The sequence below is a fragment of the Salvia miltiorrhiza genome, chromosome 3 (assembly GCF_028751815.1).
Source record: "Salvia miltiorrhiza cultivar Shanhuang (shh) chromosome 3, IMPLAD_Smil_shh, whole genome shotgun sequence".
In the NCBI taxonomy this organism is placed as follows: domain Eukaryota; kingdom Viridiplantae; phylum Streptophyta; class Magnoliopsida; order Lamiales; family Lamiaceae; genus Salvia; species Salvia miltiorrhiza.
The window spans coordinates 18,637,561-18,662,875 of NC_080389.1; the positions used below are offsets into that span (position 1 = coordinate 18,637,561).

At 35.9% G+C, this 25,315-nt stretch overlaps 4 protein-coding genes and 1 long non-coding RNA gene across 5 annotated transcripts; 2 read left to right on the forward strand and 3 right to left on the reverse strand.

The window, feature by feature from the left end:
- Positions 1–4,102: 4,102 nt before the first annotated feature.
- Positions 4,103–6,637, reverse strand: LOC131018492 (UDP-glycosyltransferase 83A1-like). The gene is made up of 2 exons (XM_057947211.1): positions 6,054–6,637; positions 4,103–4,970 (listed from the first exon to the last, which is right to left on the reverse strand). Exons 1-2 carry the CDS (start codon positions 6,563–6,565, stop codon positions 4,103–4,105), a joined length of 1,380 nt encoding a protein of 459 aa, XP_057803194.1. The 5' UTR covers positions 6,566–6,637.
- On the forward strand, positions 5,104–5,824 carry LOC131017983 (uncharacterized). The gene is made up of 2 exons (XM_057946747.1): positions 5,104–5,253; positions 5,318–5,824. Exons 1-2 carry the CDS (start codon positions 5,115–5,117, stop codon positions 5,734–5,736), a joined length of 558 nt encoding a protein of 185 aa, XP_057802730.1. The 5' UTR covers positions 5,104–5,114; the 3' UTR covers positions 5,737–5,824.
- Positions 6,638–9,042: 2,405 nt separating the features above from the next.
- Positions 9,043–10,827, forward strand: LOC131017984 (uncharacterized). Its single transcript, XR_009099955.1, has 2 exons — positions 9,043–9,417; positions 10,244–10,827. It is a non-coding gene; the product is annotated as an uncharacterized LOC131017984 (long non-coding RNA).
- Positions 10,828–15,092: 4,265 nt separating this feature from the next.
- LOC131017985 (putative wall-associated receptor kinase-like 16) lies at positions 15,093–17,668 on the reverse strand. The gene is made up of 3 exons (XM_057946748.1): positions 16,760–17,668; positions 16,485–16,664; positions 15,093–16,409 (listed from the first exon to the last, which is right to left on the reverse strand). The coding sequence occupies exons 1-3, from the start codon at positions 17,652–17,654 to the stop codon at positions 15,202–15,204; spliced, it is 2,283 nt and encodes a 760-aa protein (XP_057802731.1). The 5' UTR covers positions 17,655–17,668; the 3' UTR covers positions 15,093–15,201.
- A 1,780-nt stretch (positions 17,669–19,448) lies between these two features.
- On the reverse strand, positions 19,449–21,019 carry LOC131018493 (uncharacterized). The gene is made up of 5 exons (XM_057947212.1): positions 20,712–21,019; positions 20,545–20,637; positions 20,368–20,469; positions 19,753–20,275; positions 19,449–19,528 (listed from the first exon to the last, which is right to left on the reverse strand). The coding sequence occupies exons 1-5, from the start codon at positions 20,970–20,972 to the stop codon at positions 19,449–19,451; spliced, it is 1,059 nt and encodes a 352-aa protein (XP_057803195.1). The 5' UTR covers positions 20,973–21,019.
- Positions 21,020–25,315: the final 4,296 nt, after the last annotated feature.

Here is a 25,315-nt window from a genome sequence, read left to right on the forward strand (position 1 = left end):
TATCAGTTTTATCAAAAGTCATAGTATCTGTGGCCCCACAATAAAAAATCCACCCCTCATCCCTATCGGTCTTATTACCCAACATCTGGTACGCAGCGGAAAAGTTTGAAGGCCTTTTAGGGTCAATATCATGATTATGCGATTTTGGGGGGTGGTTTTGCATAAAATGGGGTATACTATATAAATCCCTAAATTTCGAGGGACTAGGCTGCAAATGGGGGCTATTCTGATATTTAATAAGAGTAGGGGGGTCATTTTGCATAAGATGGGGTCTCTTATGACATTTAGCAAAAGTTGGGGGGTTTAGTGGTAAACCACTAAACCCTATACATGTTTCTCCCTTTCCTTTTCCTCCCTGCGCGCTTTCTCTTTGTTCTCGGCTCTCCTCCTCTCGTCGGCCTTAGCGCCGCTCACCGCCACCGCCGCGGATCCGGCCACATCGTCGACGCCGATCGCTGCCTTTCCTCTAGCCTGTGAGGTCTTGTGGTTGTCATCCCACCAAACGGGATAGCCAACAAGTTGAAAGCACATTTCTTTGGTATGCTTGTTCATACCACAATGTGTGCAGAAAAGCTTCGATTTGTCCTCCTTTTCCCGCGACGACGGGTTACCGGACCGGTTCGGTGGTCCTTTGACCATGGCTGGCGGTTGTCCTTCGAGCTTCGGTACAGGGCGGCGAGAGTCAGCGAATGTTATCAGGGGTGGCTACTGGCTTGATAAAAAAAAAGGTTGAGAAAGGTATGGAACAATGATGATATGTTTCTGAGTTCCTAGGATCAAAAACTGCTCTGATACCATGTTAAACATGGTATCATTGTATAGATTAGAGACATATTGTAGGGGGCTGAAACTTGTATTATATTCTCTTGAATGATAATTGAGTATTACATCAATCCCTTTTATAGGGAAGAAAAACATTGTACAAGGAAAGTCATAAGAAAGGAAACAATTAAATTAGGGATCTTTGATTGAGATGTTTGACCCCTAAATTATTCAAATGGATTCTTTCCTTTCCAACAACGTATGAATTTATCCAACAGAGTTACGAATTGCGAAAAATAAATTTTTGTTACCTTTGGGATTCGAACTCAGGACCACGAATTCATCCAACAGGGTTACGAATCAACCAAAGATCTTGATGATCTAAGGGTTGAAAATCATTTATATTTTATACACTTAAGAGTGTTTTTATTTTAGCCCTCCCCTATATATATATATATATATATATATATATATAGCAAAAACTACGGGAATTAGGATTCCCTAAGTAGTCGTGCCTCTCCCAACAAAATGGGCTTCGGCCCTTACAAAAAAAAAAAAAGGCTCCAAAAGATTAAAAATTAACATAAGAGTATTTAGCTTAATTAATTACAAAATAATTAGCTCCAAAGCCAAATTTCTAAACTCCTCCAAAAATCATCATCTTCTTCATCAAATTTCTCGACTTTCATTATTTTCTCCATCTTCGAGCTTTCTTCTCCATCCATGCAATCCCTACGCCAAAAGTGCAATTAAACGGATAATATCCGAGCAAAACCAGCGGAAATCAACACGGCAAAAGATAACTAAATCGCACACATCAATGGCCAAAATTTATGTTTTTTCAAATGGTGGACAAAATTTGATGTTGTAAGTTGAATAGGGCCATTCGGCCCTATTGTTTCTAATTATAATGTGTGATGTTAGTTATAATTACTAAAATTTAAATATTCATATAATATACTCTATCCGTTTACAAAAAATAACATCTTTTTGTTATTTTAGAATGTCCACAAAAATTAATCATTTTTGTAATTTTTGAAAATATTCAGTCGCAATATAATTAATTGTCATTACTAACACTACTTTTTAAGTGAATTCATACTCTACTCACAATACATTCAACTATTTTAATTTTGTTGAAATCTATATAATCCTTTTTAAGATTATTTTTTGTGGACGAAAAGAATAATAACAAAATAACTCCAGTAACTATATTTTAGCGGCAATTTATAAAATTCAATTTTGTTTAGTGGGGGTCAATTTTTAAAACATAATCATATTTATGTAATTTATTGCCGTGAGTCCTTTTTAGAAAGCATACTGTATATCTTTTTTTTGAAACAAAACATATTGTATATCTTATGTATATGAATAATTTAAAATATTATATAGATTTATTTAATTATGTATATGAATTATTCATTTATTATTTATATAAACATATTCGTTGTTAATTTTTCTTTTTATATTATTCGTATTTTTCAGATTTTAAATTAGTTTTGGATTGTTTAAATATGAACTTTTAATAATAATGCAGTTTGAATTTTTAAGATCCTAATATTTTTATATTAAATGACGACTTAATTTTTTTATATTGATGGTTTAATAATATTTGCTCAAAATGAGATTGACTTAAATGATTTATTTTATAATCCATATATTTAATTACAATTATACAATACTCATTAAGTTGATAATATCGTTATTGTAAATTATTTTAAATTAAATACTTATATTTAAATTAACACTCCATCCGTCGACGATATCGTTTTCATTTTGGGAGGTACAAATTTTAAGAAGTGATTAATAGTAGTTGATAGTAGTGGGTATTGTTGTTATTTTGGGTATCACTACTCTTGTGAGTGAAGTTTGTGGTATTGCTATAAATGGAAATGAAAATGATACTGTGGACAAACCAAAATGAGAAAATGGAAATGATATTCTGAACGGATTGAGTATAAATTTTGAGTTACTAATTAATCTAATTCATAAATAATGATATTTTTATATATTTTCAAAATAAATGAATATATTATGACCCGTGCATCGCACGGGAAGGCGTACTAGTATCGTCTAAAAACAACTTTTATCGGAGAGAAAAGAGATTATGTTGAATAAAATAATTGTTCATTAAAGAAAAAAAGATTAAATATTTTAGAATAAATGTGATATGAAAGATGTCTTAGAATAACTGTGCAAATGATGGTTCTAAAAGGATTATAACACATAATGTTATATGTGTAATTAATTGACAAGTGAATCAATTGTGGATATTGAAAATTTTCATAATAATTGTGCAAATAATTGTTCCAAAAATTCATATTAATTAGAAAAATAAACCGACTTTTTAACATTTGGTGTACTGGGGTAGTAGGGTCAGTGGGTTGAGTAATTTATAAATTTAACCTGAATTAATAGATATATAATTTTTAATTTTTAACATTGTGATAAACTCCTTTTCATATAATCCGTCCGTCCCATGAAATTAGTCCTTTATTCCTTTTTGGAAATCTCAGAAAGATTGTCCATTTTTTAAATTAATATTATATAAAAATATTATATTACTAAATTAACCTTATTTAATTTTTCACTTAAATTTGAAAATGATGTGTAAGCATAATAAATAAGGGTATAAAATATAAAAACACAATTTATGAGTTGATTAATAAAAAAGATTAAATACTTTTTTTTTAATATGTGTGAAAACTGAAAAGTGAAAGGGGACTAAATTGGTGGGATGGAGGGAAATTATATATTAGAGCAGTTAGTTATTGTTGACTCAGCAAACTTAGGCTTGCTTGATCAATTGCTGTAAGACCCCATCAGAATTTAAATTTATTTTAATATTTAAAATAAAAAAATAAAATATAAACTTCTAAAATTCACGGCCTCCAATCCCACATTAATAAAATTCTAAAACTCAAGCAATTTGTGGATTCATGATAAAACTCAAATTTATTGTTATTACACGAGTGAAAACATTGCATGGAGCAACTATAATTGTATATAAACGAAGTCCAATAAAAATGAACTCACAAGGCAAACATAATAATGAAATCATCTCTCATCATTTCTTGAGGGAGGTACACTCCTGTGCAATCGGTTGCACCGTGTAACTGGTTTCTGAATGACATTACTCCAATATACAAATGACTTATTTATATATTGAAGTAGTATCGGTGCAACCGGTTTCTGAATAACACTACTTCAACATACAAATTACACTTAAAGATCTTCAAGTGTCATTTGTATGTTGAAGCAGTAACATTCGAAAATGTTCAAGTGTCATTTCTCGAATGAAGTAGTATCATTCTGGAAACCAATTACACGGTGCAACGGGTTACAGATGAGTAGTTGTGTTCTTGAGGTAATCAATAAACATCTCAAAATACTTATAAGTCGATCCCCCCTCGCGAATGCTCTTCGCACACAATTCCTTCAATTTCAATGCATTTTCCTTGAATTTATCACTCCAAAATATCATGTCGATTTTCTTCTTGATCTCATGCTTGGATCTAACACTCCCAAATTCATCCAAATCAATCCTCAATCCAATCTCCCACATATCGCAAATAAAACTCTCGTTGTGGAACTGATCAGCAAAGCATGCCCAACAGAGGAAAGGCACCCCCTTACTTACTCCTTCGAGAGTCGAATTCCAGCCACAGTGCGACAGAAAGCAGGCGATAGCAGGATGCGACAAAATTTCATTTTGAGGGGCCCATTCAACAATCTTTCCAAGCACACTCACCCGCTCCAGGAACCCATCCGGGTACACGAGAGGCGACCCGGCCGCAAGGTCCCGCCTAATGACCCACAGAAAGGGGCGGCCCGAGAGCTCGAGCCCGGTTGCCAGCTCCTCCATCTGCTGCTGAGAGAATGAGGCAAGGCTGCCAAAAGAAACATAAATAACCGATCCATCCGGTTTAGTATCCAACCAGCTTAAACAAGACGAATCTGCAGGAAGAAGGCTGCCCGAATTCGATTTCGTCTCAGATTGATGAAATAATCCGAGGGGCAGGAAATTTGGGTACAAACCATAAGCTGCAGGTTCGAGCTCATAACAAGAGTTGCATATCAACCACTTTACTTGATTAGCTGCTCTAAATTCCATTACAATTTCAAATGATTTCTTTCGAATTTTCTCGTCGCTGGAAGAGCTCCAAGGTAGTTCGTTTTTTCTCCATGGGGGTATATCATCTGACAGCCTAATCATCTTAACAATAAGTTATTATTTATTTCTTTTAATTTCAAATATTTAATTCATTTTATTTATTTTAATTTTTCATGTCTTAACAATAAGTTATTATTTATTATTGCAATGTTAGGTTGTTGATTTAATCATACAAGAGATGAATAATCGTTTTTCTGAAGCTAGCACCGATCTACTAAGATGCATGGCATGTCTTGATCCAAGAGATTCTTTCTCCCAATTCGATATTAATCAACTCATGCATTTTACTACTTGGTATCCTGAAGACTTCTCCGCAGGTGATTATTTATTATTTTTTACAATAATTTCATAATATCTTTATTAATGTGAAATATTTAACAGGTGATTGTTTATGTCTTCCACAACAACTCCGTAATTTCATAGTACTTGTGCGGCATCATCCTCGCTTTTCTACGATCACTGATTTGGGAAGTTTTGCTCAAGAAATGGTTAAAAGTGGCAATCATTTAATTTTTCAATGTGTTTATCGTATGATTGAGTTGACATTGGTTTTACCTGTAGCTACTGCTTCTGTTGAGAGAGCATTTTCTGCAATGAAGCTCGTCAAAAGTGATTTGCGAAATCGTATGCAAGACGAGTGGATGAATGACAGTTTGATCGTGTACATTGAAAAGGATATTTTCTCAACAATTGATAATGAGAAGATATTGCAACATTTTCAGTCGATGCGTACACGTCGCAATCAATTGTCATCACTTTCTCAAACAGAAACAACTAGTTCACCAAGTATTTATTCTTAGGTTATTTGTAATGTATTGAACTTTTATAGCTATGTTATTTCAAATGTATTAGAACTATATTATCTATGAAAATATTGTTTTTTATTAATATTATTATTATAAAAATGTCTAAAATGTACTGAATGTCCCCAAAAATTTTTTCCGGGGGCTACCGCCCCCGAACCCCCGTTGAAGTTCAGCCCCCCCCCAAAAAAAATCCTGGGTCCGTCCCTGCATGTGGTAATATATAGAATATTTTTGTAGTGTGCAAAATTAGAAGTTGACCAAATTAATTAGTTGATAATTGAGAGGCTTTTATCCGTAACTAATAATAACGCAAGTGAAGTATAGATGATATACCGTGAGTGTCGACGATTCCACCTTCCAGAAGCTTCGGACTTTGAAGGATGATGGCAGTATCCGCCATTGAAACTACTGAGAAACCAACTGGTTCGATTCCCATCTTCTGCGCAATCTCCACAATCCAGCCTAATGCAAGATCAACGATGATGCAGCTGATTTTCTGATCCGGATTCGAATTATTGATGCTCTCAATCAAATCTGGTAAGGTCAGAGGCATGGTCTTTCTGAGAGAAGCCAAGAGCTTGAAGGGCTCGTTTGGATGGATGTCGGGAATGATCTCGTCGGGGACTGAGGCGAGTGCGATGTAATCATCAATATCTTCCGCGGCGGCGACTAATTTTTCATGTATAGTTCGGGCGTTGACAAACGTGACCTTAATCCCTCGTTTGGCTATTTCACGACAGAGATTCATGAGAGGCGTAATATGGCCTTGACCGGGGACGGCCACGGCCATTACGTGAGGCTTCTTCCCACTCAATGCAGCCATGAATTGATTGTGTTTAAGGGAAATAGAGCTTTTCTATTATGCAGTTTGTGTGTCGGTATGTGTGTTTTGGCGTGCCAAGAAGGGCCAGGGTTGGCCCCAATTCTCCACTAATAATGATAGAGGCTGAGCAAATCCAGATCAAATTTAAAAATTGAATCAAATATGTTAAAAAATCGAATCAATGTGTGCGTTGTGTGCGAATTTTATTTTAGTTTAATTCGATTCGATTGGGTTCGATTCCATCTCATAAAAAACATTCCAAAAAAATGGGGCACACAAATTATTTAAATAATAAAATAGTCTTTCTGAACCCAATTAAAAAAAGTAATTGATGAGAGAGAAATGCAAAAATATTTTAATAATTACTTTCTCATTCCCATGAAACATGGGTCGTATTCATTTTTAGGTCATTTCACGAAACTTGTTACATTTCCATTTATGATAAATATTAGAAAAAAATAAGTGTTTTTAAATGTGCATTAAGTTAAGTAAACTTACCCTTACAATATACTCCACTCCACTCATCCCCCACCTCTTCTTTTATATATATATATATATATATATATAGGGGAAGGCTAAAATAAGAACGCTTCTTAAAATATAAATTAGGAACCATTTTCAGCCCTTAGATCATCAAGATCTACGATTGATTCATCACCTTGTTGGATAAATTCATGGTCCTGAGTTCGAATCCCAAAGGTAGCAAAAAATTATTTTTCGCAATTCATGCCTTTATACAGTTTATTCATGCGTGTTATACATAAAATTCATGCATTTTTGCTGGTTCGTAATTCTTAAAATAAGGGTGGTTTATTGAATAACCGCCCCCTATATATATATATATATATAGGGGCGCGCTCCAGTGAGACCCCCTATTTTTCGTGTAACATGAGTACAATGAATAAGACATATAATACTAATGAACAAAACGTATATCTAATGAACAAAATGTATACACTGATGAAAAATAAAATTTAAAAAATTCGTAATGAATAAGACATATATACTGATGAACAAGGCCGTATATACTGATGAACAATGCAGTATATACTGATGAATAACAAAATTTAAATTATTATGCTCCCTCCAGGATTCGAACCCTGCGAAAAAAAATCACCCTCCAAATACAATATCAGCCATAGGATTGATAAAATAAACGCACCAGATCGTGCCCTAGATCTCACTAAAATTAGGGGGTCTCATTGGAGCGGCCCCCTATATATATATATATATATATATATATATGGTTGCATTATACAGAAACACAATATTAGATGGAGAATGAAGTCACAATTTGGTTCGTCAGATCAATCTTGATCAAAGGCTAAGATTAGAAGTTAATATAATTAAAATTGGTAAGATTCATAATATCCCTTAATTTAATCTCTTCTCTCTCCTCTCTCCTCTCTCCTCTCACGTCACCCCTCACCTCTCTCCTCTCTCTCTCTCGTCCCCTCTCTCCTCTCTCTCTCTCTCTGTCTCTCTTAAAATCAAAATACATAATTAAGTTCATGACAAGTTCAACACAAGTTCAGAAGTTCAACAAATTCAGAAGTTCAGAAGTTCAAGACAAGTTCAACAACACAAGTTCAGAAGTTCAACAAATTCAGAAGTTCAGAAGTTCAAGACAAGTTCAAGACAAGTTCAACACAAGTTCAACAGAATTATAAGTTCACCGCCAGCAGCGCCGCCGTGCACACCCACCCCTCCGGCCATGTTCACCGCCAGCAGCAGCTGCATCTCCACCACCATCGCGTAGCACCGCACCTCGCGGTAGATCACCTCCATTACCGGCAGATAGACGGCGAAGTAAATCCCCGCGCCTAGAATACCTGTTACAACCTTTTGTGTGTGTTCTGTGTGTGTGTGTGTGTGTTCTGTGTGAGAGACGAGAGAGAGAGAGGGAAAAAGGGAAGGGAGAGAGAGAGAAATGAGAGAGGAGAGAGGAGAGAGGGAAAAAGTGACGGAAGAGAGAGAGAGGAGAGAGGAGAGAGGGATGTGAGTAATTTAAGGGATACTAATATTAGCTTTTAATCTCAGCCCTTGATTAAAATCGATCTAACGAACGAGATTATGACTCTAGACTTTGCAAATATTTATGTTCTTGTTGAACTCTTCCCTATATATATATATATATATATATATATATATATATATATATAGGGGCGCGCTCCAGTGAGACCCCATAATTTTCGTGAAACACTAGGACAATGAATAAGACATATATATATATATATAGGGTGAGGTTAAAATAGAAACCCCCCTTAAGATGAAAACTAGAAACCTAATCTAAACCACTGATTTTAATAAAATAAAGGGTTGAGATTAAATTAGAGATGCACATTTTAATATATAATTTAAATGTAATTTCAATTAAAAGGGTAGAAATGTAAAGGAGTAAATTAAAATTTACACGGTATTCTCATATGCAATTTCACTTTCACTTTTGAAATTAATCTAGGGCTTGAGAAGTAAGAAACCACCGCAGTTTCTCTTTCACCTTCTGTGCAGTTGACGAACCACCGATCTGCACGCCGGCGACGAAGCAGCAGACGAACGATTTGCAGGAATATTGGACGTCGATCTGTGCAAGGCGACGACGTAGGGGATTGACTTACAAGTGTGCAAGACGAAGTCTTTTCCGGCGGCGGTGACATTCTTAGTCGTGGGTCTTTGGCGTTTCCGGCGGCGGCGACGATCTGTGCAAGGTGACAAAGTTTTCGACGACGGCGATATTATTGCTCATCGGTCTGTAACAGGAGGTGGCGGCGGAGGCTGGTCGATTTGTACAAGGAGAGGGCGGTGGAGGCTTGCACATATTTTTGATTAATTCTTCAAGTGATTCGAAACAGGTAAATCAATTGCATAGATGCTAAATGTTGTTGCATAGTTGTTTGTTTTTTGGGTAATTTTTTTTTAAATTGAATAGATGATATGGGTGTTGTTGCATAGATGTGACAAAGTTGTTGCAAAAATATACCATTTCTTGCGATTCTTTGATAGGTTTTTTTGATTTGCAAACTTGGAAGATTGTGGTGCATAGATGTTGGATATTGATGCATAAATGTCAAAATTCAAGCGTTTTTTTTTTAGTTGTAGATATTGTGATTGTTGGTGCATAGATGTTGGATGTTGATGCATAGTTGTCAAATTTCCTACTTGTTTTTTTTTTTTTGTTAATTTTTTAAGATTGGATGGATGGTGGTGATTGTTGCATAGATGTTGGATGTCGATGCATAGTAGTCAAATTTCCTACTTATTTTTTTGTTAATTTTATTAGATTGCATGGATGATGGTGATTGTTGCATATATGAAACATGATGAGGCATTGAGCGGAATATTGTGATTGATACTATAAATGAAAACTGCATAGATATTGTGATTGTTAATTTCCTACTAATCTCATTAAGTTCTTATGAGTATGCCCAGGCATTGAGCGGAATACCTTATAACATTTTGTCTGTAAATGAAAACTGTTGCTGTATAGTTTAGCTATTTGAGTTTATCATACTTGTAATCCATTTCTTATTCTAAAGTGTTAATTTCATTTGAATGAAGCTCCATTCTTTTTTCCTTCACCGAATTTCAATAGTTTAAAGCAATGCTTATCATTATCCAAATTCACCATTGTAGTTAAATTCTTCCATATTGATTCCCAACATGCTTATGTATCTGCAGTTTTTCTCAAAACACCTCCCACCACAATGATTGATAAAGAAAGCCCTCAGCAGATCTCCTTTCTCGATTTGAAACTAGATGGGATCCCTTCTTCAAGTATCGGAGAAGTACCAATGCTTATACTTATTCATTTTGGATTTGTGTGGCGTATCAGCAAAGAAAATGTTGGAAGAGAACGAGAGTTTTGGGAATGGTGGCCTTCAAGTTTGAGTCAATTGTGGGACCAAGCTAAACTACAGAGCTTCATGGAGAAGTTGGGAGAAAAGAGAGAGCATTATAAGCAGCAACTGTTGACTTGGGCTGAGTTAGAAATACTCCTGAAAAAATCTCTATGTTGTAAAGAAGGTTAAACCTCTATGTTCATAAGCCTATGAATTTCTCTACTATTTCTTGTCATTCTGTTTGTCTTCAAATTCCACACTTTTGAAATAGTCTCTGTTCTTTACTCATTTGGTTGAGATGGGATCAATCTGTATTCTATCTTGAAGACCATAAATGTCTCTTTGCATCAAGTCATTAATTTATAACAAAACAGTCTATGCAAGTTCTAATAAATGAGTCAATGAAGTGTGTTGCGTTATCAATCTGCTACTCATATCTCATGTACTGCTTCTTCTTTTATCCTTTCTTATTTCCCAAAACTCTGGCAGAGTTGAGTGGTCAGAAATGACAGCTTCTCATACAACTCTAGTTTCTCTTATGAACAGTATAGATCAAATCCAGAATGATCATCATCATCATTCACTCTCCTTGAAAAAGAAGCAGATTGATTCTGTGAAGGCAAGGGCTCTTTCATTTCTATATTTTGAGTCATAATTATCATGGGATGAGTAGCAAAGAAGCGGATGGAGGATTTGGAGTTAAGAATTGCATCTGCAGCTCGTCTGGCTGAAGATGTACTCGAATCTCACATAGTCGATCCAATTCGTACTCGTGATCATGGCAAATGAAGTTGGAGTTTCTTGCTCAATTTAAAGCTACGAATCAAATATGATCAAGATTTGATGCATCCTACTGTGAAAGGAAGGCGATTCTTGCTTCGATTCTAGCATTCTTTCCATGTATTACAAAGAGTCGCAGCTACTCGTTCCATCTGGAGGAAATTGCGAATGGAAAAAGGTGAAGAGGGAAGCAGATTCAAATATGCAACACACTATTTTATCTATGCAGCCAAAAGAAAACAAAAAACAAATGAGCATTTAAAATACGAACTATGCAATTAAAATTAATATTTCAATCACAATTCTTTATTTCAAACCTATTTCAATCACAAATGTGTATGCAATAAATTCTTTCATGAATGCAACAAATCATTTAATTATGCAGTTGACATATGGTATACAACCTTTGCATCAAACATGAAAAGATCGAAGTTTTGCTACTAAAATGAGGGTGAACATTTAAAAACTGAAATCAATTCTTTATTACAAAACTATTTCAATCACAAATATTTAAATCCAAATTATTAAAATTAATACACATATACGAATGCAATTAAAAACCCAACTATTTCAATCAAAACCCTTTATTTCAACAATGCAATTAAAATGTGTATGCAATAAATTCTTTCATGAATGCAACAAATCATTTACCTATGCAGTTGACATATGGTATACAACCTTTGGATCAAACATGAAACGGTCGAATTTTTGCTACTAAATTGAAGGTGAACATTTAAAAACTGAAATCAAAAAATTGTAACTAGAAAAATAAAAAACAAAAAATAATCTTCTGTGCAGTACAGAATTTTTGCCATGCACTTAAACAATTACATAATTTGGATATGAAACTCAAAGAAAATATAAACAACAATTGAAAGAATAAAAATTAACACTGCAAAAGAACAACTTTCTCAAAATCAAATAAACATGAAATCGTTTAAAAAAATTGAAAATAAATAAATGAAATTAATCAACTAAAACAAATAATAAAATAAAATTAAAAAATACATTCGGTGTTCATCGTGTATAAATAACTGCTACTGACTTCGATAAAAATTGATATTAAGAATATAAGATATTAAGATTATGGAAGAATAAAGAAGACTTGGAGAAAGAATGAGAGAGAATTAAGAACTATTTGCAGAACACAAAAAACCTAGACGGAACGTGCTACAAAAAACAAATAATAATCTTTCATTAAAAAATAGAATTCTTTTATAATTATAACTCTTTTATTAAAAATGAATTATATAAAAAAATGAAAATAAAACTAATCATCTAACATTAATTTTAGTTGATTAAAAACGGACAAAGTCAAACATTAATTTTAGTTGATTAAAAACGAAAAGACAAATATAACCTTTTTCTAATTAAAAACAATTAAAAACGGACAAGTCAAACTAATGCCATCATTTTAGGCGCATGATATATCAATTTAATCTAACCACTGGATCTTCAAATTTAAAGGCTAAGATTAGGTTCCTAGTTCTTATTTTAAAAGAGGTTTTTATTAGAACCTCTTCCTATAGGGGATGGCTAGAATAAAAACACTCTTAAGTGTATAAAATATAAATGATTTTCAGCCCTTAGATCTTCAAGATCTACGGTTGATTCGTAACCCTGTTGGATAAAATTCGTACATTAAAAAACGTTTATATTTATATTTTAAGAAGTGTTTTTACTGTAGCCCTCCCCCTTCCTATATATATATATATATATGTATATATATATATATGCAGTTGTCGCCTCTTCAAATCTCTCTTTCTCTCAAATCTTTCACAGTTTGAAGCCGTAAATTCCTTCCTCCACTTTGAACGAGTGATTTCAGGGCCACTCTCTCGATTCACTGGCTGCTGATCTCACTTATCTTTCCCAGATCACTTCTCCTAAAAATTGCTCTCTTTTGCTCCATGGCTTCGACGCCTCTTTCACATGAATCAGGTTGGGTCAATCCTCGTTGCTACCTCAATCGGGCTGGATCTCGCCCCGTCGAAGATCTTGGGGAAAATCCAAAGTCGCCACTGCCCCACCGCGATGATCGATGAGAGCGGTGGGGTTATCGGCGGTGTCTCGTCTAATCCCTCTTCGTCACTTGTTAACTCTAGATCTTGTGCCGATCATCCTTGTTACGGAGCAATCCGAGTTCGTTGCCCCCCTTCCTCACCGTGATGACCGACAGGAGCGGAGGGCTCTCCAACGATGGAAGACACTCTGAGTCGATGTGTTTCGGTAGCTGTGTTGCTGGCACCTCTCCAATTCATATCGCCCCTTTATCCAATTAGGAGGGACCCATATATTTTTAATTGCTTTGACATTGTCTTAATTTATTTCATTTCTTGGATTGAGACATTATAAATGAGACAACTCAAAAAGAAAATTAAGAATAATATTTTTATTTTAATATTTTAATTATTACTCCCTCCATCCCATTTAACATGATCATTTTTTCATTTTGGGTTGTCCCATTTGTAATGGCCAATTCCAAGAAAGGAAATCCTTTTATCTCACAAAAAGTTATGAGCTCAACCATTTTGTATCACTTTTATCCTTTAATTACTCTTCTTCGTAATAACCGTGTCCAAAAATAAGTGGTCATGTTAAATGAGACGGATGTAGTAGATTTAAGCCAAGTATTTTATAATAGAATGAAGCACCAAACCTACTTGACAATTGATCTGCCATTTTATCATAAGTTAAATATTAGCAGTAAATTGACTAGTTTGAACACAAGTTTCTTGTCTTATTTAATTATTTAATTTGGGATCACAAGATACATTTGAAAGATATATATTTTTCTTGATAATTAAAAAAAAAAAAAAATAACACCATTACATGAATGGAGCCGAAAATTTTCAATTTGATTTGAGTGAGCAAAACAATTTGATTTAATTTAATTTCAAATAGCAATTCGAGATTAAATTTTTCGAAATCGATTTGATTTTAGGCTGAATCGTCCAAAATTCTCCACTAGGTCATTCTGCTCGACCCCTCCCGGAAAATATGCATTATGTCCGAACATTACTGTAAATCAATATGGTGTAGAGATTGTTGAAACTCATTTATGGTCTTTGAAAATGATTGACTTCATGGATACGTTGTACTTAATTTGAAGTAGACCAAAATTAATCGATTTGCAACTATATTTTGTTTTAGAAAAATTTGATTAATATCGCCACTAGCTTGCCTTTAATTTTAAAAAAACTAAAATGTCAGCTCTTATCATTTAATAAAAAATGACTCCTTTGTATGATAGCATACTTTATTATTCGTACGAATTAAAAAAAATCATTTTTACCTTTCTTCACGAATGATTACGTTCTTGTTGTGACTTCACATCATAGTGACCAGAACTGCGAGATAAGTAACAATAAACAATATCAAATTGATAGGCACACACTAAACAATACTAAATTAAATTGACATTTCTCCCACTAAATTTTCATATTTTAAGACTTTAGCAATTAAAAACCTGATACTACTTACATCCAAGATATGATAAGTGGTTGTTTGGCTGAGCTTATAAATTTTAGAAAATAATTTATTAATCGTTCAAAATGTTTGATAAAATAAATTTTTTCAGAGTTTATAAGCTCTTAAAAAGATAAGTTTTTCTATCCAACTTATTTTCTCATTATCTTATAAGCAACACTCATTTTACAAAACAACTCCACTATAATTTTTTATTTCATCATATATATATCATTCTAATTTAATCTTTGTTCGATTTTTTCACTGTATTAAAAATTCTTTCTCTCTAACTAAAAATTATTTCTCAAGCTTATAGGCTCAATTAAGTATTCAAACACTTCGATAAATATTTATGAATTCTTAAGAAATTACATGTTATAAGTTCTTAATACATCTTATAAAACTCCAATTAACTTATATGCTATTTAAGATAAGCTTAATTAGTTAAACAACCTCTACATTGCACCCAATGGAAAGAACAACGTAATGACAAGACGCGAATACACATACAGAAACAGAAATTCCTTAAACTAATAAAATTAAAGCATTTCATCTTCCTCCATCCATTGGCAAAATAATATGATCTCTGTTGATGCTATCATATCCCACACTTGAGCTCATATCACCATTACCAAAGTGACTCATTCCACCATCATTTGGAAGCAAAGACTCCTTCTCTTCTTCATTCTCTACATTTATTGTTGCCCACGAATGCTTCCCTCCGAGTATCAGCCCTTCGAGCTCCATTGCCACCTCCTTCATACTAGGCCTATCTTCGCCTCTCACGTTCAAGCACTCTTTCGCGAGCTTACAAACTGCTGATATTTGCTCCATATTTCCTAAACCCACAATATTATCATCAATAATTTCAAGCAAAAGGTCCTGTTTGAGTAGAGAAAGGAAATAGTTGGCTAAACTCTTCTCCTCTACTGGCCTATCAAAACTCAATGCTCTCCGCCCCGTGACCAGCTGCAAGAGGACTACTCCGAAGCTATAAACATCGCTCTTCTCTGTCAACTGATTCGTCTGCATGTATTCAGGATCGAGGTATCCAAAAGTCCCTTGCACCATGGTGGATAGCTGCGTGAGATCAATAGGAACCAACTTTGAAGCTCCAAAATCCGCCACCTTTGCCGTGAAATTATGGTCTAAAAGGATGTTGTCCGGCTTGACATCCCTATGTATGATCGGAGTAGCAGCTGAAGAGTGCAGATACGAGAGGACCCCTGCAGTTTCTGCAGCAATCTTCAGACGCGTGTTCCAATCAAGAGCACGAGCTTTAGCCTCGTTGTGCAGGTGTGAGGAAAGGGTGCCATTGGTAATGAACTCGTAGACTAGAAGGGGAGCATCGGTCTCTAGGCAACAACCAAGCAGTATAACTACATTCCTGTGGTTGATTTGAGACAGAACAACAACCTCGTTGATGAACTGCTCAATTTGTGTGGGATCAACTTTTATGGACTTTTTGATCGCAACTGTTCTTCTATCTGCTAGCACGCCTCTGTAGACGGTGCCAAAGCCACCCTGACCAATGATCATACTGTCATGGAAGTTTTTTGTCGCCTTTTCAAGGTCGGATGAGCTGAAAATCTCCACCATCTCCGGTGAGGCTTCTCTCCTAGCGAGCTTCTCTTGCAACATATGCCCGCCGTTTTGGAGAAAGAATTTTCGCTTCCTCTTATTCTGTGATCTTCTTTTGAGCTCCAAGTAGACGACGATGATAGCAAGTAGTAGAGCAATGATCCCAGAGGCCACTCCTATTTGTTTGTTTCAAAAAGTCAAAATACGTTTGAAGAAGCCAAATTATCAAGAATTCAATAATATTTAATTACCAATCAAGATATATGCAATCTTCATGTTGTGCTTCTTTGGAGCCTTCTCGTTGCAGCCATGTTCACCTCTTCCGTCGCCATCGAATTTCTCCGGATCACAATAACATGTGTAATTCCCTTGTGTATTCCTGCATAACGCATGCTTGCTGCAATTATTTTGAGTCTCGCATTCATTAATATCTGCAAAAGAAATAGTTGTAGTTATTAGTTAACAGACGACAGTAAACAAAGAGAGATTAAAAGAATAAGTAGTTGCAAAAAGCAATGATATATACCTATACACCCATGATCTAGGTAAGGATTTCCTTCAAATCCCTCCTCACAACGACAGCGGTAGCCGTAGCCGTTGGTGGGCTTGTAGCAGTCAGAGTTTGCACTCACGCAAGCATAGGTGGTGGCGTTGCTCTTGGCCTCCTCGCACGTCCCATTCCCGATGGCCCAATCAACCACCGAAGGAAGTTTTAGAACGTTGGACAAGTTTGTGAGATTGGCCTTAGAGAAATTGAAGGAATCCTTCTCAACTACAAAGGCATAACTGCAGTTGTTGAAGTCCCAAACATTGGTATAATTGGAATAACTCCTCACCTGAATTCGCACCTGCCACACATCTTTGGGGATGGTAGTCTGGCAACAGCCGACGCCGTCACACTCCCCTTCGGTCAGATCAGCCTCGGAGCTGCACATGGCGGTGCAGCCCGTCGTGAAGTTGCGGTTGATCCTACGCCCTGAGACGAAGCCGTACGCATCACACCCCACGATAGTGAACCTATTCGCAGTGTTATTCACCGTGAAATATTTAGGGAGCTGTAAAAGAGGATTGTTGCTGATATTACTTTTGCCGTTATAATAACAATTTTTTGCAATGAACAACTGCAATTTGATCTGGCCGTCGAGGGATATATCTGTGATTTCGACTGACGTGTTCCCCCCGAAGAGCTTCGGAGGATTGAAACCGGTGTCGTTGCAAGTGACCCAAAAACTCTTGTGGGTGTAGCATTCTTCTGTGGTGCCGAAAGGGAATGGGATGCGTATATCGCCGCAACGATCTTCGCAGTTTAGCTTAGCTAAGGGGAAATTCTGTGATGAGAGTAGTACTGTTGGAGAGGAGGCCAATATGAACATGATGAGCAGCATTGATGCCTGCATATTGTTGAGTTTCTCAAACACCATGATTCTGATCGATAAAGCACACTTGTTACCAACACAGTATATGAATATATAGTGTAGACATAATTATTGGGCTAATTAGTCAACGGACGTCGGAGTCTTTACATAGGCCACTTGCATAGGTTACGGGGGACTCGTTCGCTTCCTGTCACAAATTAAAATGGTACGCCATTAATTTTTTATTTTATTTTTAAATTATTTATAATGGTATCTGAAAGAATGACTAATCCGTAGAACATGTGGTGAGATGTGTTGAAACACCAAATGTGAGTGCGAAAGATGCATGAAACACACAAAATGATAACCCACTTCGGTCACTAGTGACATAATTTTTAAAGAATTGTGACACTTATAATTGTTACTAAATAAAATTGTGACATATTGTAAGTGAGTAGCTATTATGCGTGTCACAAAAATAAAAATGTCACTAAACTTAGTGACATTTGAAGGTGTAACTAGTTTTTGTGACATATATAGGTGTAGTTATTTGTGTGACATGTAAGAGTGTAGTTATTTTTTTGTGACATGTAAGAAAGTAGCTATTTTTGTCACATTCATAAGTGTAACTAGTTTTTGTGACATGTAAAATGTGTAACTATTTTTTAGATATCTCACCTAATTTGCTAATATAAATATGACCTTACAAAATGAAATAGAAGGTATTCAACTAATATATTCGAGGCAATTGCAAATAGGAGAAATAAATGTTGCTATTATCCATGTCAAATAAGATCTTGAATATTCATGCAATTAACTCAAATAACAAGGCCAACCACCAAAAATATGCGGTACAGGGTGAAATATATGCAATTACATGTGTAAAACATTATTAAGAAAATGCTATCATTTGGGAAAGATCGTCCTCAACAACCACTCTTTTTAGCATGCTATTCTTGGCCGTTATTTGGTGATTCCTTATGAAGCTTCAATATATCAAGCAATTTATGTCTTTTCATAGGTGCAAGGAGCCGTCATGTAGGAAGCCACGAACTTCAGCCTAAATCAAAGCATCACTTGTTAGAGTGTTTAAAGGAGAAAATGAAAGGGCAAGTGAAATCAAAGCATAGACACTTTCCAGAGACATTTGCCTTATATTTGAACGAATATCCTAAAAATTAAATTGGAATCAAAACCAGAGAAGCATCAGGTAGGTGTAGTTTGTCATCTATGCAGTCAACTACTCCTCAATTTTTCTAGTAGCTCCAGTTCCAATCTTTAAAAGCACTGGTGCTCTAACTCAATTTAAAGCTTTTAATCAAAGAGTCAAATTCTTCCAGCCACATACTAGTTTCAATCTCCAACATCATCCATTGGTACAAAGTCATACTTTCAATGACATGGAAGGTGCATAGAGAAGCAGGGGAAGTTCTTGACTCACACAAGTCTAATGTTGGTGTACATCTAAAGAAGTTAAGATCAAACCAACGACATCTTAAACTAAATTCAAATGTTCAGAATGAAATAGAACTTTACTTCAGGCGAAATCCTATACTAGCCAATGATATGAAGAACAGTACTTTTAAGTTTTCAACTTTTCTTCAGAGAGTCAACATTTCCATCCCTACAAGTTCCTCCAAGATCATCCACCCTCATTGATGAACATAGGAGAATGATAATGCACACACAATGAAAGAAAAATGAGAATTCTTGAGTCAAGTTAATCAAGTTTTGGGAGCCCCTAGTGAAGTTAAGATGAACTTTAAGAATTTTTATAGTTCAATAAGCAGCAAGAATTGGAGCTACTCGCGATGAAATGAAAGCTAAAAAAGGTTATTGTTGATGGATACCTGGATGCCATTAGGTAAGCTCATTGATGAAAGCATCAACACTGCATCCTAGCTGAACTTGATCTCCAGCCTCCAACGCTTGGGTGCAACCTTAACAGGAAAGAATGGTTGCAAAATTACATTGTCATAATTCGAGTAATTCGAGTAACTGAAACCAAAATTACATCGTCATAAGGTCATTGCATACTGCCTTCCTTAGCTTGATTGTGGCAGAAATCTAAATGAAATTTCAGAGCACATTCCACATGTAAGAATATAAAGAATTCAACAAAATCACAACTTTATGAGAAAATGAAGAAAGTCCAAACACCTACCTTGAACACTTTTTTCTGAGCTCATTTCCATTTGGTTGTGACCAAAGTCGTGTAAGCCCAAACTCCCGAGAGCCATTGTATTGCTGATACTCATAGTACTTTTTGTCCCTGAGCTCGTTTTCAGATGGTAGGATCTAAGTAAGTCCTTTGTACCAGCTCCAAATGTTGTGCGATATAGTAGAACTTCATCTCTTAAATTGCCTATAATTCTGTTTGTCTTTGCCATGTATGCATTCATCACATTTTCTTGTGCAGCAAGTTGCTGTTGTTGCTTGCTAAGTAATATCTTGAGCTGGACTATTTCATTGTCATGAGCACTTGAGTTTTCTGATTCACTTTGCATTTGCCTAAGTTTGGCTCGGAAGGCAGTCACAGATGATTTCGTGACACCAATACCATAACCACGGGCTCGACCAGGCTTATCATCACCCATCAAGTCATACCAAACTGAACTTTCTAATTCAACAGGATTTTCACAAGTTCCTTCATTTTTACGCCTAACAATTTCTGATTTGGCAGCAATCTATAACAAAAAAAAAAAAAAACAAACAAACAAACTTAACTTTACCAAAAATGATATAAATAGTTGTATGAAGATGAATTCAAAGAGCTTACCATAAATTCCTTTGAATCACTCTGCACATAAGAACCATCTCTCCTTTTATGTGTCAAGTCAAAAAATGTAAGTGGCCCAGGATGTTCTTTATATTTAATGACCTATTAGAAACAATAAATTTTCATTTTACACATGATTCTTAACAAATATAAGAATATATCCAAAATAGGCATTACATGCTCATCTTCAACTTGAGCATAACTCTTGGTACCAGTTGTATGAGTATGACTTTGAGTCGCACGAGCTTTTTTTCCTTTCTCGGATAGTTTCTGTATATAGATAGTAAGAAATATTAAGAATTTAATGAAGAATATAATTTAAAGAAAATGAATTACTGTACCACCTTTGCCTTTTCAGATTTCATATTACTCTTGAATTTAAGCCATTGATGATTAGCAAATCCAGGTGGAGGCTCAAACCGATCAAGCTCTGCCAAAATTTGGTCTTCACGAAATTCATGAAATGTCACTCGATGTTCCAATTCTTCACCATGAACACCACTAGCTTCCAGAACTACTTTCAGCTTTTCCCTCAATCTAGCATGTGTCTTTTTATATATCTCCTTTCTTATCCGATACTTGTTGTTCCTGAATTTTATGCCCATTAGAGCAATTAATACATTGTCCACATTTTCATGTCTAGGGATATAGAATTTCTCTTGTTACAAAATAAAGAAAATACACATTAGTAAACATTTTTCGATGCATCCAAAACGATATTTGAAAATAACATTTAATGAAATTATTGATACCCTCACAGCTCTCAGCAGCTCAACTCCAAAGGCATGTTTAACATCATTAAAATCATTTAAATCTGGCGGACAAAGATTTGGTTGTTTAACAAGTTTCATCATGTATCTTGTTAGAACTCTTCTAGCTGCTCGGATCGGTTGGCCATGTTCATTGACATTTACCAAAATTCTCAAACCTTTAGTCAGCTTGAAAACATCACTAGGTTTCATTCCCATTCTTGTCAGTTTCACATGGCCTTTCTCATCTGTCATAGAAAACCAAAGCAGCTTACTAAATATATCTGTAGCTTATAACAAAAGAGTTGTAAATAACACAATAAGTTAGTGAATTAAAATAGAAAGGGGGGGGGGGGAATGGATGGGGGAAAAGAGTTTACTAGAGTGTACAAAAACATTACCTACAATCTCAATAATTTCAAGTACATTACTCTCAGAAACTTGAACGTGTGAATTGCCATCATTGTTGTTAGATTCACTATCATCTGTCTCGGAGGAAGAATGAAGGTGGGATGGTGAATGAGGAATGGGGCTTGGCTGTGTGTAATTACTATTTAATGAAGGTGGACGCAAGTGGTCGAAAATAGAATCTGAAGAATGATGTGAATCTGAATCAGTAGTAAGAGGTCGTGAGAATGTGGAAGATGGTGGCTGTAGAGAACTATAATTTGTTGTTGGAGGGCCTTTCTTGTACTGAGATATTGTCACTTTGGATCTAAACATGGTCAAAACATTTAGATCTGCAATGGTGATGTCAAAATTAGTAGAAATTAACTAATTAGCAGTAAAATAACTTCATAACACATAATTCTACTTACAGACAAGTACTGTACAGTTTATATCGTTTTGATTCCAAACTTCAAACTTCAAAGGCAACCCCAAATTTCTACAAACTCTTCGGGTCCTGCATGTTTTACAAGAACTAGTAGAACATATGTGAAAAATATTTGCCATTTGGCATTAGGACAAACTCACAACACAGATGCCAGCAGGAAATATTAAATCAATCGTCTAGCAGGAAAAAATAAGATTAAAAAATAAAAACAAATGGGATTATGTAGAAGCTATAGATAGATGCAATCTGGACCTAGGAGGCCTCTAATAAATGGCATTGCTATGTATGCTGCGGATGCTCATTCCCAAATAACAGGTAAATAAGTAGTTCAGACAAAACATAACTGTGCAATTAGTAGTTCCAATGAAAAATTGTTACAAGCACCAAACAAATAAGTTCACACCTTTGTCATATAAATTCCTCCTCTAAATTTGAACCCATATCATATAAATCCCTAGGCTTTGTCTCTACAATATGCATCCATTCACTCTCTTTGCCATCTTGCACATAAAACACTTGTTTTGCATTAGTGGACAAAACAAATGGATCATCCTTCAAAGCTTCACCCGTGTGGATCAACCTTGAAAAGCTCACTAGAGGTAGCCCATACTTGTCTTTTTTTAATCCTCTAGATGAATTTATATTAACCCAATCACATCGAAAAATCACCACATTGCCTTTTCCATAATAGTCTAAGTCATATATATCTATGATAGAACCATAATACTTTTTAACTATATTTCCCTCATCCCCCTCTTTGACTTCAACAACCACCCCTGAATTTTGAGTCTTTCTGTAGATTTCTTGATCCTTTGTATGAAATTTAAAACCGTTGATCATGAAAGCTTTGTATCTCTTTGCGTAACTGTTTGGCCCTCTTGCGAGGGCTACTATTTCTTCGTCACAGTGATGTTTCTCCATTATTGGAACCTCCAATTTTATGACATTAAGTTGAGACACCTATAAATTAATAACTACAGCAGCCTCATTTTAATTCATAGCTAACAAACTACACACCTGTTGTTGAAGCCAGCCAGGAAACTCCTCAACTACCCACTTATTCTCCACATTTTGATTAACTTGTCCATGGTGTATGTTTCGTCGCTGCTTTAGGAAATGTCTGCGACCATTGAATGAAAAAATTTGCAAAACATAATTCCAAATATTGCTAGAAAACCATTGAGAAAAATAAACTTACTCTAAATATGAAAAAGTTTTAGGACTTTGTAGTAACACATAGCGATGTGCTTGAGCCAATGATAACTCATCAAGTTTCGTGATTTCAACTTTTCCAACAGCTCTACCTCCAGACTTGAAAAAATATTTTTCCTTGCTTAAGATGTTATCATCGAATCTACGAGGCCGATTAAATCGAGTCTCAATGCCTTCAAAATATCTTGAACAAAAAGTGAGGCACTCATCAGCAATATACCCCTCTGCAATTGATCCTTCAGGCTGAGCTCTATTTCGAACATAAGACTTTAAACGCGCCAAAAACCTCGAAATGATATACAAAAAGATTATTTTCATGCTATATAAATATTTAGGAATAAATATTAAGGTAGTAAGTAATAGCATATTGTAAAATACCTTTCAATAGGGTACATCCAGCGATACATAACTGGCCCTCCAAGCTTAGCCTCTGAAGTTAGGTGAATAATGATATGTACCATAATAGTGAAGAAACTCGGAAGAAACAATTGTTCCATTTCTGACAAGGTAATGCCAACTTCAATCCCTAACTTATCCAATTCTACAGGATCTAATACTTTACTGCAAAACCTCTTGAAAAATGAACACAACTCTGACACAACTTTCACCAGTTCAGTTTTCTCTCGAGAATGCATAGAGGCTTTACACGTTATTGGCAATATATCTTGCATTAGAATGTGAGCATCATGACTCTTAAGGTTTGACAATTTTTTTTCCTTCAAATTCACTCCTCTTGAAATATTTGATGCATATCCATCTGGGACTTTGAGGTATTTTAATACTTCGAGGAATTTGATCTTTTCACTACTAGACATATTGAAGCACGCAGCAGGTACATATGAATTTTTGTCCAAATAATCTCTAAGATGAAGATTAGGTCGTATTCCCATTTCCATAATGTCCTTCCGGGCTCTCTCATCGTCTTTAGTCTTTCCATCAATATTCAGTAAAGTTCCAAGAAGATTGTCACATACGTTTTTCTCAATATGCATTACATCTAGATTATGCCTTAGAAGGTTATGTTTCCAATATGGTAAATCAAAGAAAATACTCCTCTTCTTCCAAAGTTGTTCTTCCAAAGTTGTGGAGAATGATGCAACACAACATGATGTCCTTAAGGTGCTCTACGTACCAATTGCGCGCTGGACTTTGAATGATTCTCCACCGAGCTTGAAGGACTCCGAAGGCGCATTCGACATCCTTCTGTGCCGATTCTTGCATCTTCTTGAACCTTGCCTCCTTCGGATTGGTTGCCATTGATGGACTCTTGACGAAGCAACGCCACTCCGGATATATGCCGTCACACAAGTAGTAATCCATCCGGTATTCCCGCTGGTTAGCATGAAAGACCACCGGCGCCATAGTTCCTCCTAACACGTCGGAAAAGAGAGGCGACTGATTCAGCACATTGATGTCGTTGTTTGAACCAGCGACGCCGAAGAAGGCGTGCCAAATCCACAAATCGTGGGATGCAACGGCCTCCAATATCAAGGTGGGCTCTCCCTGATCCCCGCGTGTGTAGGCGCCGTGCCACGCCTTTGGGCAGTTCTTCCACGCCCAATGCATGCTGTCTAAGCTCCCGAACATCCCGGGAAAACCGTGTCGCGCCTCGTGCATATGAAGGAGGCGTTGGACGGCGCAGGTAATAGGCTCCAAAAGCCCGTATGACCGCCTTGCAGAACTTCTTGAGGCATACACGCCCGGTTGAGTTGACGATTTTGAGATACTCATCGAAAACATCCGCACTAACCCCGGTGGCTAATTGGCGGATAGCCGACGTGCATTTTTATAAATGAGAAAGTGAATCTCGACCGAGTGCATCAGTGCTCATATGGAAGAAAATATCTTCACCTTGAACGGCCTTGACGATGCGCAAGAACAGCTCCTTCTACATGCGAAAACGACGCCGAAGAAAAGTAGGGCCGTACGTTGGATTGTCGATGAAGTAGTCTTGCATAAGACGTACATGGGCCTCTTCACGATCACGGTGGACGTATGATCGGGGACGTTTGACACGCGCTGGCTCTGGCGCCGGTTGGGAGCAGTATGATTGAAGCACTTGTTTCTGCAACTCAACCAACTCCATGAACCTTTCAGCTACTTCGTCGGAATCGGGCGAAGAATTATGTTCGGGTGACGACATTTTTGAAAG